Genomic DNA, 16,268 nt, shown 5'->3' on the forward strand with positions numbered 1-16,268 from the left:
TAAAACGTTCTTATATAAATATGAAACAGCGGTGCAACGTGTGCTGACAGCTCCTGTGGTCCTGCATGCCCACTCAAACCTTTCTGCTCAACAACCCCCTGCACTTTATTCACATATACACATGCAGACAGTTGCATAGAAATCTCTTCCTTCATCCCATCTTCCTCTCTGCTCTATTCATCTCTGATCCCTTCTGCACATGACAGACCGCAGCTGGCTTTGAGTCCTGTCCCCGTTACTCCCCGTCTTTTCTTTTTTTCTGTACACACACACACACACACACACACACAAATATGTTTACTTTTATCTCATTCATGGATTAAATTTAAAATGTGAACAGAATTCATTTTAAGAATTCTGTTTTCTTAATGCAAAGTGATATGGGTCCAGGACGTGCACATCTAGTTTTTGGAAGTATGCTGACCAAGGCTGGATTTACTTGATAAAAAAGACAGTAAAAACTGTAGGCTAATATTGTAATAATATTTTTACAATATTACAGGTTTTACTGCATTTTTTATCAATTAAAACATCTGTTTTCTGTTAATATATTTTAAAATGTAATTTATTTATATATACATTACTCTAGTTTTCAGTGTCACATGATCCTTCAGAAATCATTCTTATATGCTGGTTTGGTGCTCAAGAAACATTTATTATTATTTTCAATGTTGAAAACAGTTGTGCTGCTTAATATTTTTATGGATTTTTTTCAGGATTCTTTGATGAATAGAAAATCCAAAAGAACAGCGTTTGTTTGAAATAGAAATCTTTTGTAACATTATACATGTCTTTATTGTCACTGTGGATCATTTAAAGGCATCCTTGATAAGTAAGAGTATAAATGCAATTAAAAAAAATAAAAACATCTTACTGATCCCAAACTTTTTAATGGTAGTATATGTTGTGATTTTCACGTCAAGATGAACAGGCTCCACGCAAATTTTTATACTTTGAACAAATGTTGGTCCTTGCATGGCCCTGTTCGCAATGTAGACAGCTTTGTTGATTACAGTGAGAGTGATCTAATTTTGTTGAGTCATGTGGACTGTGTAGGTGTATGTGAATACATTATGGTGAAGAGAGAGGTGTACAGTTTTATCAGTAAATAAATGAAACAAATAGAATTTTTACGCAATATTTACAGTGCTGGTCAGAATTATTTGCCCCCTTGTTAAATATGATCAAAGATGGCTGTAAAAAATAAATCTGCATTGTTAATCCTTTTGATATTTTATTTCAATTAGCAAAAATCGAACCTTTAATTGAAGTAAAATAATTGAAAGTGGGGGGGAAATCACATTATGAAATAAATGTTTTTCCCCAAAACACATTGGGAACAATTATTTGCCCCCTTTTATTAATTTTTCCAAGATAACAGCTCTGAGTCTTTTCCATAATGCCTGATGAGTTTGGAGAACACCTGACAAGCGATCAGAGACCATTCCTCCATACAGAATCTCTCCAGATCCTTCAGAATCCCAGATCCATGTTGGCGCTTCTTCTCTTCAGTTCAGCCCACTTATTTTCTAGGGTTCAGGCCTGGGGACCCATTTTTGTTTTGATGTTTGTTTTTGGATCACTGTCCTGTTGGAAGATCCAAACCTAATTTTCTGCCAGAGGTCCTGGACATCTTGTTCAGATGCATGACCTCATGGATTTGATCAAATACCAACAGATAAAAAATCTAAACCTGACAACCAGTGCTAGATATCTTATAACGGGCCATGTTTGGATCTTCCAACGGGACAGTGATCCAAAAACAAACATCAAAATCAAAACAAAAATGGGTCACTGAGCACAAAACCAAGCATCTGCAATGGCCATCGCAGTCCCCAGACCTGAACCCTATAAAATGAGTGGGCTGAACTGAAGAGAAGCAGCGCCAACATGGATCTGGGAATCTGAGTCATGACTAGTGGATTTCTTCAATGATGCATCGCACTATGGTAGTTAAGCAGCGAGTTATGTTGTACGGGAAACGCACCCCTGTTTAGTTCCTGTTTTGATGAAGCCCCTCCTTCTGAAATACAAAATATGCTCTGATTGGTTAGCTGGCCCTGTGTGTTGTGATTGGCAAACCGCTTAGAGCATGTTCCGGAAATGTCGCGCCCCTTACCATAACCACGAGTTTCATCTGCTCAGGTGTAAATATTAGCAATGGCGTCAATTTTGCCATACCAATTCGAGCTCGATTCAGACCCTGAGAATGTTTGCGAACAAGAGGCTCATGCAGAACCTTTGCAAGCACAGATTTTTCAGGATGTTGCAGAGTGGTAAGTTCCTAAGGACCTGCGAACAGTCTTACAAAAGCGAGAGCTTACAGAAGCTAGAACCAGGTAGCTAAACACTACATCAACACTAATGTTAGCTAGCAGGCTAGCGGAGCCAAATAGCTTTGCCCTAGCAACAGCATAACTTAGAATTGGAACTGTTAATAGAAAACACAAAAACAAATAATAAAACATACTAACAGGTTTTGATCCTTTGATCCTGATCCTGTTTCAGATGGAGCTTTTGTGCGTAGCCGGCATTGTGCTCTCTTAGGTTCTGGAAGCTGGCCTCCATAAAATGTGCATCAAGTCACATTTATTTATACAGCGATTTTTACAATACAGATTGTTTCAAAGCAGCTTTACAGAGATAACATGAAAATAATGCAGCAAAGTTTTTTTCCAGAAGAAAATAGCGTCACAGTCCAGCTTAAAGGAACACTCCACCGTTTTTTCATATTAAACTACATTAACTATAATGTATGGCGGAATAGCACTTGGGACTCGGGAGCACTTCGACTCGGTGCAGTAATATCATCACTCCTGGAAAATCCTCCCCCCCCTTCTCCCCCTCACTTCTGTCATTAGAACCAACGTGACTTTTTACTGCGCCGAGTCAAAGTGCTCCCAAGTGCTATTCCGCCATACATTATAGTTATCCTTTTTACCCGCTTAGAAAAGCGCCACATTTTATTTTGTGTCACCATACTTGGTCGTGTAACTGTATTTAAATAGGGAAAACGTGGAGGTGTTTGGTCGCTTCTAACTTCATCTCTGTTTGGACCCTAATGAATGAACTGGGCTAAGTTAAGTGCTATCAAAGTGTCGCCGCGCGCCAGAGCAAGTGATTGCACGCACTGAGACGAGAGAGGTATGTATCAACTCGTCTTAGTTAAGGGAATAACATAGTTTAATATGAAAAAACGGTGGAGTGTTCCTTTAAGCAAAGCCAATGGCAACAAAGGAGAAAAAAGGCAACAGTGGCAAGGAACCCAAACCCAGCTCTCCTCTGGCCAACGAACGAACAGTGTATGATTATTATGATTCAGACAGCATTACGACATATCGGCAGCACACAGATAAATATTTGGGATATAATGTTCAGGAACAGTGTTAAAATTTAACCACTGTTTTCTAAGTTCATCCGCCTTAGGAAGGCCAAATAAAGGGGTTTTGGAACCGGGGTGGAAAAAACAGCAAGTCTTTGACATGGCAGCAACACCCTACTAAAACAGGCCTTCTCTAATGCAGCTCAACCAGGCCTTGCCCCTTTTTTTGCATATTCCGTGGGCAGGGATTATTTAAATGAGTAACTTTGTGACTTCACAAGATCCGGAAGAAGAGCGTTGTATTCCCAACGAGCCATTTGTTGTAGTTCTTAAAAAATGCTTTCTGTTAAAGAGAAAATCTCCCTTTGGAGTGGACTTTGCAGATCTTTATGCTTAAACGGCAACATTACACACTAACTAAAGTTGAAAAAGTGAAAAGCATAATAGGACCCCTTTAAGACTTGTTTTTAGATAATATATCTTGAATTATGTTTATTTTTTCCCAACAAATTGTTTCAAACAAGAAAAAACTATTTTAAAATGTGGTTACTTAACTAAAAACAAATCTTTATATCTTATGGATGTTTATCTATTTTTATTTGGGAAACAAGACAAAAATAAGATTAATAATTAAGATTTTTCTCAGTGTTGGGTTCAATGCAGGGTTATAAATTGTTGTAAGTCTTATCATGGCATTTGTAGCTGCAAGTGTTTTAACAGATTTCGCCATAATAATGGTCAAATGGACAGTGTTAAGAGAACAGATGCCGAAGTGTACAGAGAAATACTTTGCTCTAAACACACGCATACAAATGTAATATGTACAATACAACTTGACTGCATATTCTGTTGGACATGTACCGAATGAACTGAAATGTGTTTGGTTAAATAATTTAGCCTGAAATAATTTTTTGCGGTTATTTAAAGGTAGTAGGAAACACTTTCTACTACAACAGCCCGGGATGTTGTTCGGGTTTCAACTGGGTGTTCTGACACTCCAAAGACATCTTGGGGATTATTGCAGTTTTTAAGACATTACACATGTAGTTATGATGATCTGACTCAGTATGTGATAAAAGACATCAGCAGTGATTAATCGTTACTGTTAGTTTTAATGGAACATATTGGCAAAAAGCCTCACAGTCACAGCAGGGGTTCAAGTACAGATGTTAGGCGCACACACACACATTGACCCAGTAATTGGAGTAATACTAAATCCCATGACTCCACAGCTGATCGGAGCTCAAATTGCTTGCAGCTGAGTACACTCCTGCTGGATCGGTTTGGTTTGTGTTTCTGGCTTGTCTTTGGGCGTGCTTGAACAAACTCAATTCCTACTCAAGTATTGGCACTATCACAGCTAACTTCAAAAATCTGTCACGTTTTAATGAAGTGGCAGCAATGAAAGTTTTATAAACTGTTTGGATGCGAATCGCATGGCAAATAGCCTAATTAAGTTGTTTCTGGGACGTGTCCATAGCTGTTGGTTTCCATTATCTAATCGGCTCTAAAGCATGTAAACATGTATGAAAACAGATGCAATTTGTGCACACCAATATACAATACCACTGTCTGGAAAAATGTGCCCAAGTACTTTTATTCAGCAAGGATGCAGCACAACCATTTTCTGCATTGTCAATACTAATTACAAATGTTTCTTGAGTACCAAACCGGCATATTAGAATGATTTCTGATGGATCACTGAAGGATTTGATGGATCATTTTTAATATTTCACAATATTACTGTTCTATTTTTTTTTATTATTAAGCCTTGGTAAGCATAAGAGACTTTCCAAAACATACAAAAAAAATCTTACTGACCCCAAACGCAGGTGTACAGCAGGCTGTATATGCACATGATTCTACTTTTCATGATACTTCAAGGGAAAATAATCCATTTTATGATTATTCACACAGATATACCGACAAGCATGTGACTGTGTCTGAAATGAGCAGAGTCCAGTGTGGTGACTGCTGTCATGACCTCTGGCGCTCTGTGCTGCCGACTCGGTTTGGTCTTAAAAAGAGCAGCACACAATGACCCTGAAGGCAAAACCAGACCCACTGAACCTCAAACACACACTAACAGATTCACTTGCAAATGTAGGGATATTCTAGCATAATTTACGCACCCAAACCCGTATTATTTTACCGTAGAAAACAACAGGCGTTAAACTCAATGTTTAGGCAGTTTCCACACAATATGGAACAATTGCTTTATGTAAAGAACAAATTTAAATTTTATGGTCATGTTTATGGATTGCATTTGATTTTACATGTTGTCCTTTGTACTCTCCAAACACATAATTACTGCTGCTGGAGCTTCTATGTCGTAAAACAGACACCTTAGATTGACACTAAACCCTTAGACCTTTCAAATGATCCGAAAAGAAGAATCCGAAACGTCTTATCAAGTGAGTGTCAGAAAGTTGTGCAGTGCTTTGTGTACCAGAGTAACAGGGGTATTTTGAGAGAGAGACAAATAGCATGCGAAAGTATGACTGAATTTTCATGCCAAGCGTCTTTATTCTGCCATGGCAGGGTCTCTCTCTCTCAAAAAAAGAAGACTTTTCTAATGTTTTTTATAAGAGCAGTCTGGATATTCTGCTAAATAACTTAATACAAGTTTGGAATGACATGAGGGAGTTGATGATTTCAGTTTTAATTTTTGGGTGAAAAAAAACTTTATAGCTTAAGCTTATAATGACACGCACATATATTGTATATGTTTTTGGTTTGGTGATGATTTGGTGTGTAAGTAGCATCAAACAATACCAGCCAGACATAATACTAATGTCATATGCATGTTTTAGCACCCATGAGGAACAGAAAGTGCACATGTACACAAACAAACCTTTTCCACAGTTAACATTTCACCAACAGTCAGAAGAAAAACAGGTTTTGTGTCACATTAGGTCTGAGTCAGATGAAGTGATAAAGAGCCGCTCTGTGGAAAAGGTAAGAGAGTGAAAAAGACAGCTGAGAGTTATACGATGTTATCAGAGAGACAGGAAATATTTCTGAACATACCCCCACCCTGTTTAATTGCTCTCAGTCTATCTTAGATCAGGGTACAGTAATCAAAGAATATGACTGATAGTGTACGAGAGAGAAGTAACTCTGCGTTCTGACAGAATCTTTATTATATTGTGTTTTCAGTTTGCTAACAAAATGTTATTCAGTAAGCAACTGTAATTGTATTCAGCGGTTGGCCTTTTCACCCTTTGCTCAGTATGAGTAAGCTTTTTACAAAGATCCCTGTGGGACCAAAAACAGAATTATACAATTACAGAATTTAGTAGATTATATAATGTTATATTCTGAGTGCATTAAACTGCAACTGTCGTGATATGACATCACATCTTTTTTTAAGCATAAATTCAACAATGCATTACATTCCAAAATGTAAAAATATACAATCTGCTCCACTTTATTGCAACACAATATTGGGCTTTAAATTGTGTTTTCTTTTCATTCAACTAAGAGATCATGACATGACGAATTGGTCACATGTCTTCAAGTACGGATTCACAAATCAGAAATGGAACTTTGGAATGCAGTGTAATTTCTACAGTATGATCATAGGTTTCTGTTCTCCCGCATTTACATGATGGAAGTCACTGGAATGAAACGTGTAGTGTGATCTCCCCTGAAAGTGCCAAATTTGTGAAAATATCCTCACAAATGTAGTGATATAGTGAGATAAAGTGCTCTGTACTATAGCTCAATAAATCATGAATAGCTCAGCTCTATCTAGTAATATCAACAGGTTTGTGTTAAGGCATAAGGTATTCTAATTATCATTCTAATATAAAAAACATTATGTTTCTGTGTGTTTGTCTGTGTGAAAGAGACAGTTAAACTAACTTTTTTTTTTACATATCAGGTTTTCTTAAACTGGCAATAAACTGCTGGATCGATGCTGGAGGAAGAGAGAGACTGTGAGGGCGAATGAGGGATGAGTAGAGAAACAGGGAGAGGGGAGGGGAGAGAGAGAGAGAGAAAGAGAGAGAGAGGCGCATCTCCCTCTGGCCAAAATGAACAAGAACTAGGCCACGCTGTACCGCACCTGAGCAAAGCCAAAACAGCTGCTGCTTCTTTTTTAACTCACCTTTAGATTTATTGAGGGGAAAAAACAACTACTGTAACTTTATTTTTACATTAGTGGCAAAGCTCAACGTCCCCTACTCAAGGAACTGCAAGGACGTAATAACATAATCAACATTTGCATGCGTGTGGCAGTGTGTAGTTTAGATCGCATCACTGTCACTGAGCTCTGATGGGTGTCAGATGTGACCTTATAAAACATATCTGAGGTAAACAGAGATTAATGAAACATTGTTTCAAACAAAAGAGCACAAGCAAATATTTGCACAAGTCTGGCAGGATTTGCCACACCTGTCTGATTCTACGAGGTAATATTAATTAATATAGTGTGTTAGAGTAAGACAAAATATTAGATGAGAAATTTGTTAAAGAAAGACCACACTTACCTGTGCTGCAGTTTCATGCCGCTCATATCTATGGTGCCTCTGTTGGCACAATGTGTCAGTGCAGCCAAACCAAAAAAGTAGGTATAGGCACTGTAGGAGACAGATTACTGTAAAGATGCTGCCCTTTTTTTGATGCAATATTTAATGACCTGATATTTTGTTTCTAGATCACACATTTAATATTAAAAAAAAAATTACAAAAATTTGATAGGCTACATGTAATGAAGTCATGTTGCATGTGTTTTTAGTAACGGCATGGAATAATTTAAAGAGTAAGATAGCTTTGTTTAGAAAAGGATGAAGATCAAAGGAATCTGCTTAGTTTTTAATGAAATGATGCAATTAAGATGTAAATTCGAGATTAAAGCGTGTGTGCGCGCGCGTGTGTGTGTGTGCGTGTACAGGTCGCCACAAGGATTGTAAAACCTGAGATCACCCTATGGCGACCAGCCAGCGGCCCCCACGAGGGAATTGGATTTAAAAAATGCTAAATTATGCTTATTTGAAAATGTAAAAATGCAGAAAGTTTTCTGTGATAGGCATGTTTAGTGTAGGGGGATAGAATCTACAGCTTGTACAGTATAAAAATCTAAATCCTCATAAAACATGGAAACCCATCGTGTGTGTGGTCCAGGTATGCCCCATATGCTATGGGTCAGAATGTTCCCACAAAGAGGGAATATCAGAAATCCTTGTCCTTGGGGCCTTTTTTTGGTCTCCATAAGGAAAACGGCTTATTAATCATACAAAGTAATAGAGTTGGGGGATAAAATATATGGCCTACAGTTTGTACATGCAGTATACAAATCATTAGCCTATGTCTATGGAATTTCCCCATAAAACGTGAAAACCCAATGTGAGTGTATGTTTGTGTGTGCATGCATGTGAACTTACTGTTTATTAATTTGTTTCTTTTGAACCTGCAATGTTGCTTGCAACGTTAACATTTTACTAACTGACAATTCAGTGGCACAACAAAAACTCGAAGACAGTGTGCAAATCTGCAAGTTTCCTTTTCAGTCTTTTTATTTAGGCTATATTTAAACGTTATTAAATTAATGTGTAATTATAAATTAAGATATATTCATTCGCTTTCTCCAATTTAACGAATCATTCTTTTGAGTCGGATCTTTTCCAGATTTAAAATTCGGCCTAAATGATCCGTTCACAAATCAGAATGAACTGATTCGGTTAGCGGTTCACGAATCAACAACGGACGAGAATCGTTTCTATTGGACACTCTTTTTCGTGATTATTTGAAAAACGAAGAGTGAGCGGATAGAAAAGTATTTTGGGTGTATCGATGGACTTACAATTTTTGATAAAAAAATATAAGTTGATATATTTGAATGGGTTAATAGACGAAGAACAGAAATATTACAAATTAAACGAACTGGAACTGAACCGATTCGCAAAATGAATGGGATTTCCCCCTTTACTCAGACAAAAATAAAGTTAATCGTAGAATGGTGTACGGCTGGAGAGGTTGCAGTATAGAAAATGAACAAGATGTCGATTGTGTGATGCAAACACCACTACAAATGAAACCGGAATTGTATCACGTGGGCACCGTCCTTAGTGGATGATAATTAATTCATTGATCATCATCAGTAAAACGGATAAAGGGTCATTTGTGTTCATACATGTGTATGAGAGAAGGCAGCAAAGGGAGGGAAGAACGACACAAACGTTAAAGCAGAATCTCCGCTCTCTCTTCTTGAACGCAGCGCGTATCCCAGTCAGAGCGCGAGGACCCGCGGCACGCGCGCACACGCTCGCTCACACACTCACTCACGCCGTTCGCTCACACACACATACACACACTCACTCACGCACAGTCACACACAGACTGAACCAGCCGAGAGAGGGAAGAACGAGGAAGAACTCGCACGCACATTTCAGCTCTCATAGATTTGCTGATAAAGAATCTGATATTTGATCGCTACGGGTCTGTTTGGGGAAAAACAAACGCGTGTATGGAAATCGGAGGGTGCACAATACTCGCGTGGGTCTCTAATCTTTCCTGCATATCATATATAAAAACCTAAACTCATGCGAGCTGGGATACTACTGACGGCTTCCGACACGCACTGTCTCCGTTAACACTCCTGCTACCGCTTTCCCTCAGACTTGCTACTTCACGGAGCACCGTTACGGTAAGAGCACCTTATATTTATATGATGTGATTGCATGGAGATTAATGGTAGCTGTATCGTTGCACGAGGGTTAATTGGGGGCTACAGACAAACCGAGTAGGTATCACATTCATTATAATCTTTACGGAGAGTGACCCATTTGATACAGAGGTGCGCTCTCGTGCCCGTCCGGCGCGGTCCGGTCCGGTCCGCAGTGGCCCGCGGATGATGATCTAACCGGCTGTTCGCCTGCACCTCGTTTTACGGGATTCTGATGTGCACGTGAAAGTTGTATTAAATATGATCCGGTCTCGAGAGCCTCTCCGCCTTTGAGCACATCGCGGGAAAAAAGCCCTTGAGGCAACCGTTTATCCGAACAATAAGGAATTGTTATACCCGATAAGAAATTATGCATGTCTGCGACGCATATGATGTGGGATAACAGATGTTTCATCAGTGGATAGGGTAGAGGTGCTGAATGAGAGCAGTAGGTTGCGGTATGTGAATGAGAGCGAGATCTGAGCGCAGTGCTGAATTAAAGCGCTCTGTATTCGGTTCTTTTGCATTTCAGATCAGTAAACCGAGGTTAAACGATAGTTAAAGCTACTGAAATGTATATGATTAAATAATTATGTTGGCTTATTAGAAGCTAAGTGGTTTATTTCATATGAATGTGTAAGGTCTGCAAGATTTTGCTGTGCACTATGCCCATTGATGACTGCAGATATTAGTGTGTGACACTGTGGGTGTGTGTCCAATGACCATGCATGTGTTTTGCACCATGAGCAAGTGTTTCATCTTCTTGCCTCAAGTGTTGATTGCCACCCTTTGTCTGATAATGGATTTTGCAGGCATCGTTTGAATTTAGGTTTGCTTGGTTGCAGTCAAGCACCAGCGTCCCAAACTAAACTTCGCAATTTTTTGTTTTTGTTTTAAATCTAAACTACGCTCTGGACTAATAGCGCTTTTTAAAGAAGAAACACCTTGCAGAATGTAATGTCGTTCAGCACTAGGCTTAAAGGGAGCATCTGGACTTGTTTATGCATTCTGTAGAAATGAACCTGAAGATTGAATTGATAAACAGATTTTACAAATGAATAATCAAGTCCAGATTCTCCAGAATAATCTTTTACCTAACAATTCTGGAACATGCTTTTCAGCAAACACTGTTAAAATGTTCCTAAAATGTCAGACTTGAATCAGTGTCAGACACCTTATAATATAACAACCATTTTTGACAACACGTGTGTTGTTGCTTGTTGGTGATCAGTGCCCTGGTTTCATTTTTCTCCATTTTCTCTTCTTTCTCCTGTTCTCTTTCTATTATAGCAGAAGTTTGTCACAGAGTAAGGAACGATGAGGCTTCGTGAGACCTCCCCACGCCTCTTCCTGAGCTTTCAGTGTCTAGTCGTCTTGGTGATACTGCTCTTTAACGTCCACCATGTGACAGCGGAACATGCTCCGGACCAGAGCCAGGATCATAGTTCTCCTGCCAACAAGTCTTTGTCCTGTGGTGGGACTGTCACATGTGCAGCTGGAGTCATCCTTCCAGTGTGGGAACCTCCAAACCCTTCCTTTGGGGACAAGGTAGCCCGGGCCACGGTTTACTTTGTGGCACTGGTATACATGTTTCTGGGAGTTTCGATTGTTGCTGACCGCTTCATGGCATCCATTGAGGTAATCACCTCTCAGGAGAAGGAGATCACCATTAAGAAACCAAACGGTGAAACGACCACCACAACTGTACGCATCTGGAATGAAACTGTGTCCAACCTCACCCTCATGGCTCTAGGGTCGTCTGCTCCTGAGATTCTGCTCTCAGTGATTGAAGTGTGCGGCCATAACTTTGAAGCTGGTGACCTCGGACCCTCCACCATCGTCGGCAGTGCAGCTTTCAACATGTTCGTCATTATTGGAATCTGTGTCTATGTGGTGCCCGATGGAGAGCTTCGCAAAGTGAAACACCTGCGTGTTTTCTTCGTCACCGCCGCTTGGAGCATCTTCGCCTACTTGTGGCTCTACCTGATCTTGGCTGTTATCTCGCCGGGCATCGTCCAGGTGTGGGAGGGTCTCCTCACTCTTTTCTTCTTTCCGATTTGCGTGGTCTTCGCTTGGATCGCTGACCGCCGGCTCCTGTTTTACAAGTATGTTTACAAGCGCTACCGAGCCGGCAAGCACCGTGGCATGATCATTGAGACTGAGGGGGACCGTCCTCTGCCATCCAAGGTGGATATCGAGATGGACGGGAAGATGCTGAACTCTCACGCAGTGGACTTCTTGGATGGAACTCTGGCTTTGGAACTGGAGGACAAAGACCTAGATGAGGAGGAAGCTAGGCGTGAAATGGCAAAGATCCTGAAGGAACTAAAGCAGAAACATCCCGATAAAGAAGTGGAGCAGTTGATTGAACTTGCTAATTACCAGGTGCTCAGCCAGCAGCAGAAGAGCCGTGCGTTCTACCGATGCCAGGCGACCCGCTTGATGACTGGAGCAGGTAACATTCTAAAGAAGCATGCAGCGGACCAGGCTCGTAAAGCAGTGAGCATGCACGAGGTGCGCAGTGACACTGGAGAGAATGACCCCATTTCTAAGATCTTTTTTGACCCTGCCTCTTACCAGTGTCTGGAAAACTGCGGAACTGTGGCGGTGAATGTGATTCGGCGTGGAGGCGATCTCAACCAGACCGTGTCGGTGGAATTCCGCACAGAAGACGGAACTGCGAATGCCGGCTCAGACTACGAATTCACTGAAGGCACTGTCGTTTTCAAGCCAGGTGAGACGCAGAAGGAGATCCGAGTTGGAATTATTGACGATGATATCTTTGAAGAGGACGAGAACTTCCTTATCCACCTCAGCAATGTCCGTGTGCTGCATGAGGGTGATGAGCCAGAGACCACTGAGGCCAATCACGTGGACACCATCGCAACACTCGGTGTGCCCTCCACAGCAAGTGTCACCATCTTTGACGATGACCATGCTGGAATCTTCACATTCGAAGAGCCAGTCGCCCACGTTAGTGAGAGTGTGGGTGTCATGGAAGTGAAGGTCCTGCGCACGTCTGGCGCCCGTGGGGTGGTGTCACTGCCGTATAAAACCGTTGAGGGAACTGCCCGTGGAGGAGGAGAGGACTTCGAAGACTCCCATGGTGTTCTGGAGTTCCAAAACGACGAAATATTGTAAGTCATAGTCTCATATTTACAATAAAATGTGTTTGGTTCCTGTCCTGATGAGTCACTCCTAAAATATCACTGATATGAAGAACTATTTTAGAATTTTTTCAAAATCTCAATTTCAATTGTATTAGTATAGTGCCTTGTCAGAACAGGAATGTCATGCATGTAAGATATTTTTGAATTGTATGTGCCTGATGGAGTGGCATGCATGATGCTAAGTATTTAGCTATGTGACATCATTGTGATGTCACTATGATATCAGAACCATTGTGTGCAAAAAGCAGCCGATGGAGGATGTCAACAAAAAGAAACTCCCCAGATCTACTTCTCATCTTCTCCTCTTCTCCATATTTTCATGTATCTTTCATTCACAATTCTCTCTCTTTAGATTTTAGCCTCAAAGCCTGATTCCTCAGAGTCAGTGTGAATGATGATGATGATGATGATTATAATATCCTGTTTGGCAGAAGTTTGACTGTTTGGTTTCCGGTTTATTTATTAATTATTTTATTTAGTGACCACTTCGTGTAGTGTGTGTAATGTTTAATGAGGCTTCTTTTTGCTTTTGACTATAGCCTTTGACTCAATTGTCCCTTTCTGGAGATGATGCATGCATGCCTGTAGCTTATGTCATGACTATTTGGTCTCCCATCCTGGTCAGGCAGTTTTGTTGGCTGGATTAGAGGGGTTTGGGGCACTTTTTAAGCTGGCCACCCAGCTAAACATCATCTTGTCCAGGCTGGGAGACCAGCAACTTAAACCATCAAAGATTAGCAAACCAGCTTAGTTTTTTTTCAACAGTGTTTGCCCAGGTTTCTTGCCACGCAAATCCCATAGATTTGCCATTATGACAACACAAATGTTCTACAGCTACAGATCATAGAGTGAGTGTGTTTTGTTGTTTGCTGACAAGCTTTTGCTTGACTTGAGAGGGAAGCCTCAAAGCTATCTCTAACACGTCTCCTGCACCTGAGCAAAGGTTGTTGAAAGTGAAAAATCAGCACATCTGTATAAGATGCACAGTAAAACAGAAAACTGTCCATCTGTCCTGGTATAAAAGACGTTAGGCAAGCACAGTGACCGATTGTAATAGGGCCGTGTAAATTTTAACCAGATTCAAAGCAGATGTTGAGGGTCAGACTTTCAGGGGCCTGTTGGCCTGTTGCATACTTTCCATAGAGCAAAGCTGTGCACGCCTTTTAAGTGGATTTTAATAACACTCCTGTAATGAAATGATGAAGGGATAGGGGGTGTGTCATGCCCTGTGCTGTAGACGGGATTGTGGCTGCTTTAGTCTTGCAGCTCAACTCGCATTCAAGAACTCCGATGTCTTGATTTCCTTCGGATCTTAAAAAATTCCAGAACCTATAATTAGAACATTATCTCAGCATTCTGGAATATGAGTGTGGAACAAGGTTGGAATGCAGGGTTACCTCACTTTGCAGGACTGTGATTCATCGCACTTTCTGAGCCCTTTTGGAACTGTTTGGACGCTCTGTTTACTAAATACAGCTCTGTACATTTTTATTATTCGCTCCAAAACAGTATTTGACTACGCTCAGAACCTTCTTCTGTATGTCAGTGAAAGATGAATGGACTGCCAAACTCTCCCTTTACTGCCAAACTGTTAACATCATAGATTGCTTGTGGAAACACAACTTTTTAATTTCCTTACAGGATTGTGTGGTCTCACTGTCACACAGTAGATCATCTAGATTGAAACTCATCTCATGTGGTAAATATCAGTTCAATATCCCCTTTATTGAGGTGCCTTCTGGGTCTAATGGTTGTGTTTCAGTGGTATCATGGGATCTTAAGAAGTCCAAGCCAGATCTCATAGAAAGAGACAAGGCTGAGAAACACCATCGTGCTGCGATGTCCTTGAACACAACCCAGAAGCAAGGCAGAATGGATTGCTCTGGAAAAGAGAGAGAAAAGAAAAAAGTCAAAGGGAATGAGAAAATAGATGATCTACATCCCAGAGCCAGAGGCAAACTCCACCCTAATTTCAGTTTGTAAGACAAACACAGAACTAAAGTTTGAGCTCCTTGCAGGCCTGTAGTTTCTTTACTCCCATTGGATTATTCCGAGAGTCAGGATCGCTGGCATTAACTGATAAGCAGATTTCCACAGAGCTAGAGCACTTGTCATTCACAGAGTTCTACAAATCCCTTGATCCTTGCTTGTTCGTTTATGAAATATTTGGCGCATTGATTATTCCAGCTCCCAATAAATGTGTTGTACTGCAGTCCTGCAGATTTTCCCATGAAATCAGAAAATGTAAAAAAAATTGTTCAAGTCTACTAATTTCTACTTAATTTCGTTTTTTCGTTTTTTGTGTGCATTTAACGACTTTTACTTTCTAATTGAGTTCCTTGATTTTTATTTCATTTGAATCAAGGTAGCAAATAGAATGCAGAATTACAATTTAAATTGGAACAAAAGCAAGTTGAATTAAAATGATTTTAAATTTTGTTTTTACGTAGAAAAGCAAAGATTGTCAAGACAAATTTTGAACATTGGCTTGACAGAGGTTTGTTTGAAACTTTAAAAAATATATTTTGATGGATGGATGGATGGATGGATGTTCTATCATTCTGAAATTTGCACAACCCTGGGTTTCCTGTATTAATTTCCACCAGATCCCACTTAAAAAAATCCCGGCCAAACAAAAAATATAGCGCACAGTCGCAGTGCACACAGATTCAGAGTACTGTACATTGTTAGCTTTAACTGGCATTTTGACATTTTGCTCTCATGAAATGCCAGGGCACTGTGTGGCTAGGAGAGTCATGCCTATGGTTGTACATCTGTTGTTTGCAGGTTTGCACATGTTCATCCAGTTTTGTGTGTGTATGTAGATGTAGCCTATGTCATTTTGAAGCAGCCATTGGTAAGATGTCCTTAAAGCAGTCGTGTTCATGGGATTATGTGTGTGTAAATACACCGTTATAAAACGGTGTGACAAATGACATCTGTATCTGTATCTGACAACTTAATCATCAGACCGTCCCGCTGGACAGACTCTGAATGAGATGAAAGAAGGAATAAATGAAGGCAAACATTAGGGAGAGAGAAATATGAGAGACAGGCTGTGTTTAAAAAAAAAAAAAAAACATTTTGAGCTCAATGAGCTGCCTAAATA

At 40.2% G+C, this 16,268-nt stretch overlaps 1 protein-coding gene across 3 annotated transcripts in view; it reads left to right on the forward strand.

The window, feature by feature from the left end:
* The first annotated feature begins 9,462 nt into the window (after positions 1 to 9,462).
* Positions 9,463 to 16,268, forward strand: part of slc8a1b (solute carrier family 8 member 1b) — an 83,756-nt gene continuing 76,950 nt past the window's right edge. The window contains exons 1-2 of one of the 3 annotated variants that reach the window (XM_084392778.1): positions 9,463 to 9,971; positions 11,283 to 13,126. In XM_084392778.1, the coding sequence (XP_084248904.1) occupies positions 11,307 to 13,126 (1,820 nt within the window). In that variant the 5' untranslated portion in view covers positions 9,463 to 9,971; positions 11,283 to 11,306. Of the gene's footprint in view, positions 9,972 to 11,279; positions 13,127 to 16,268 lie in introns of all 3 variants that reach the window. The other 2 variants (XM_084392779.1, XM_084392777.1) reach the window with 2 other exon arrangements.

The sequence above is a fragment of the Rutilus rutilus genome (genome assembly GCF_951802725.1).
Source record: "Rutilus rutilus genome assembly, chromosome: 21".
Taxonomy (NCBI): Eukaryota; Metazoa; Chordata; class Actinopteri; order Cypriniformes; family Leuciscidae; genus Rutilus; species Rutilus rutilus.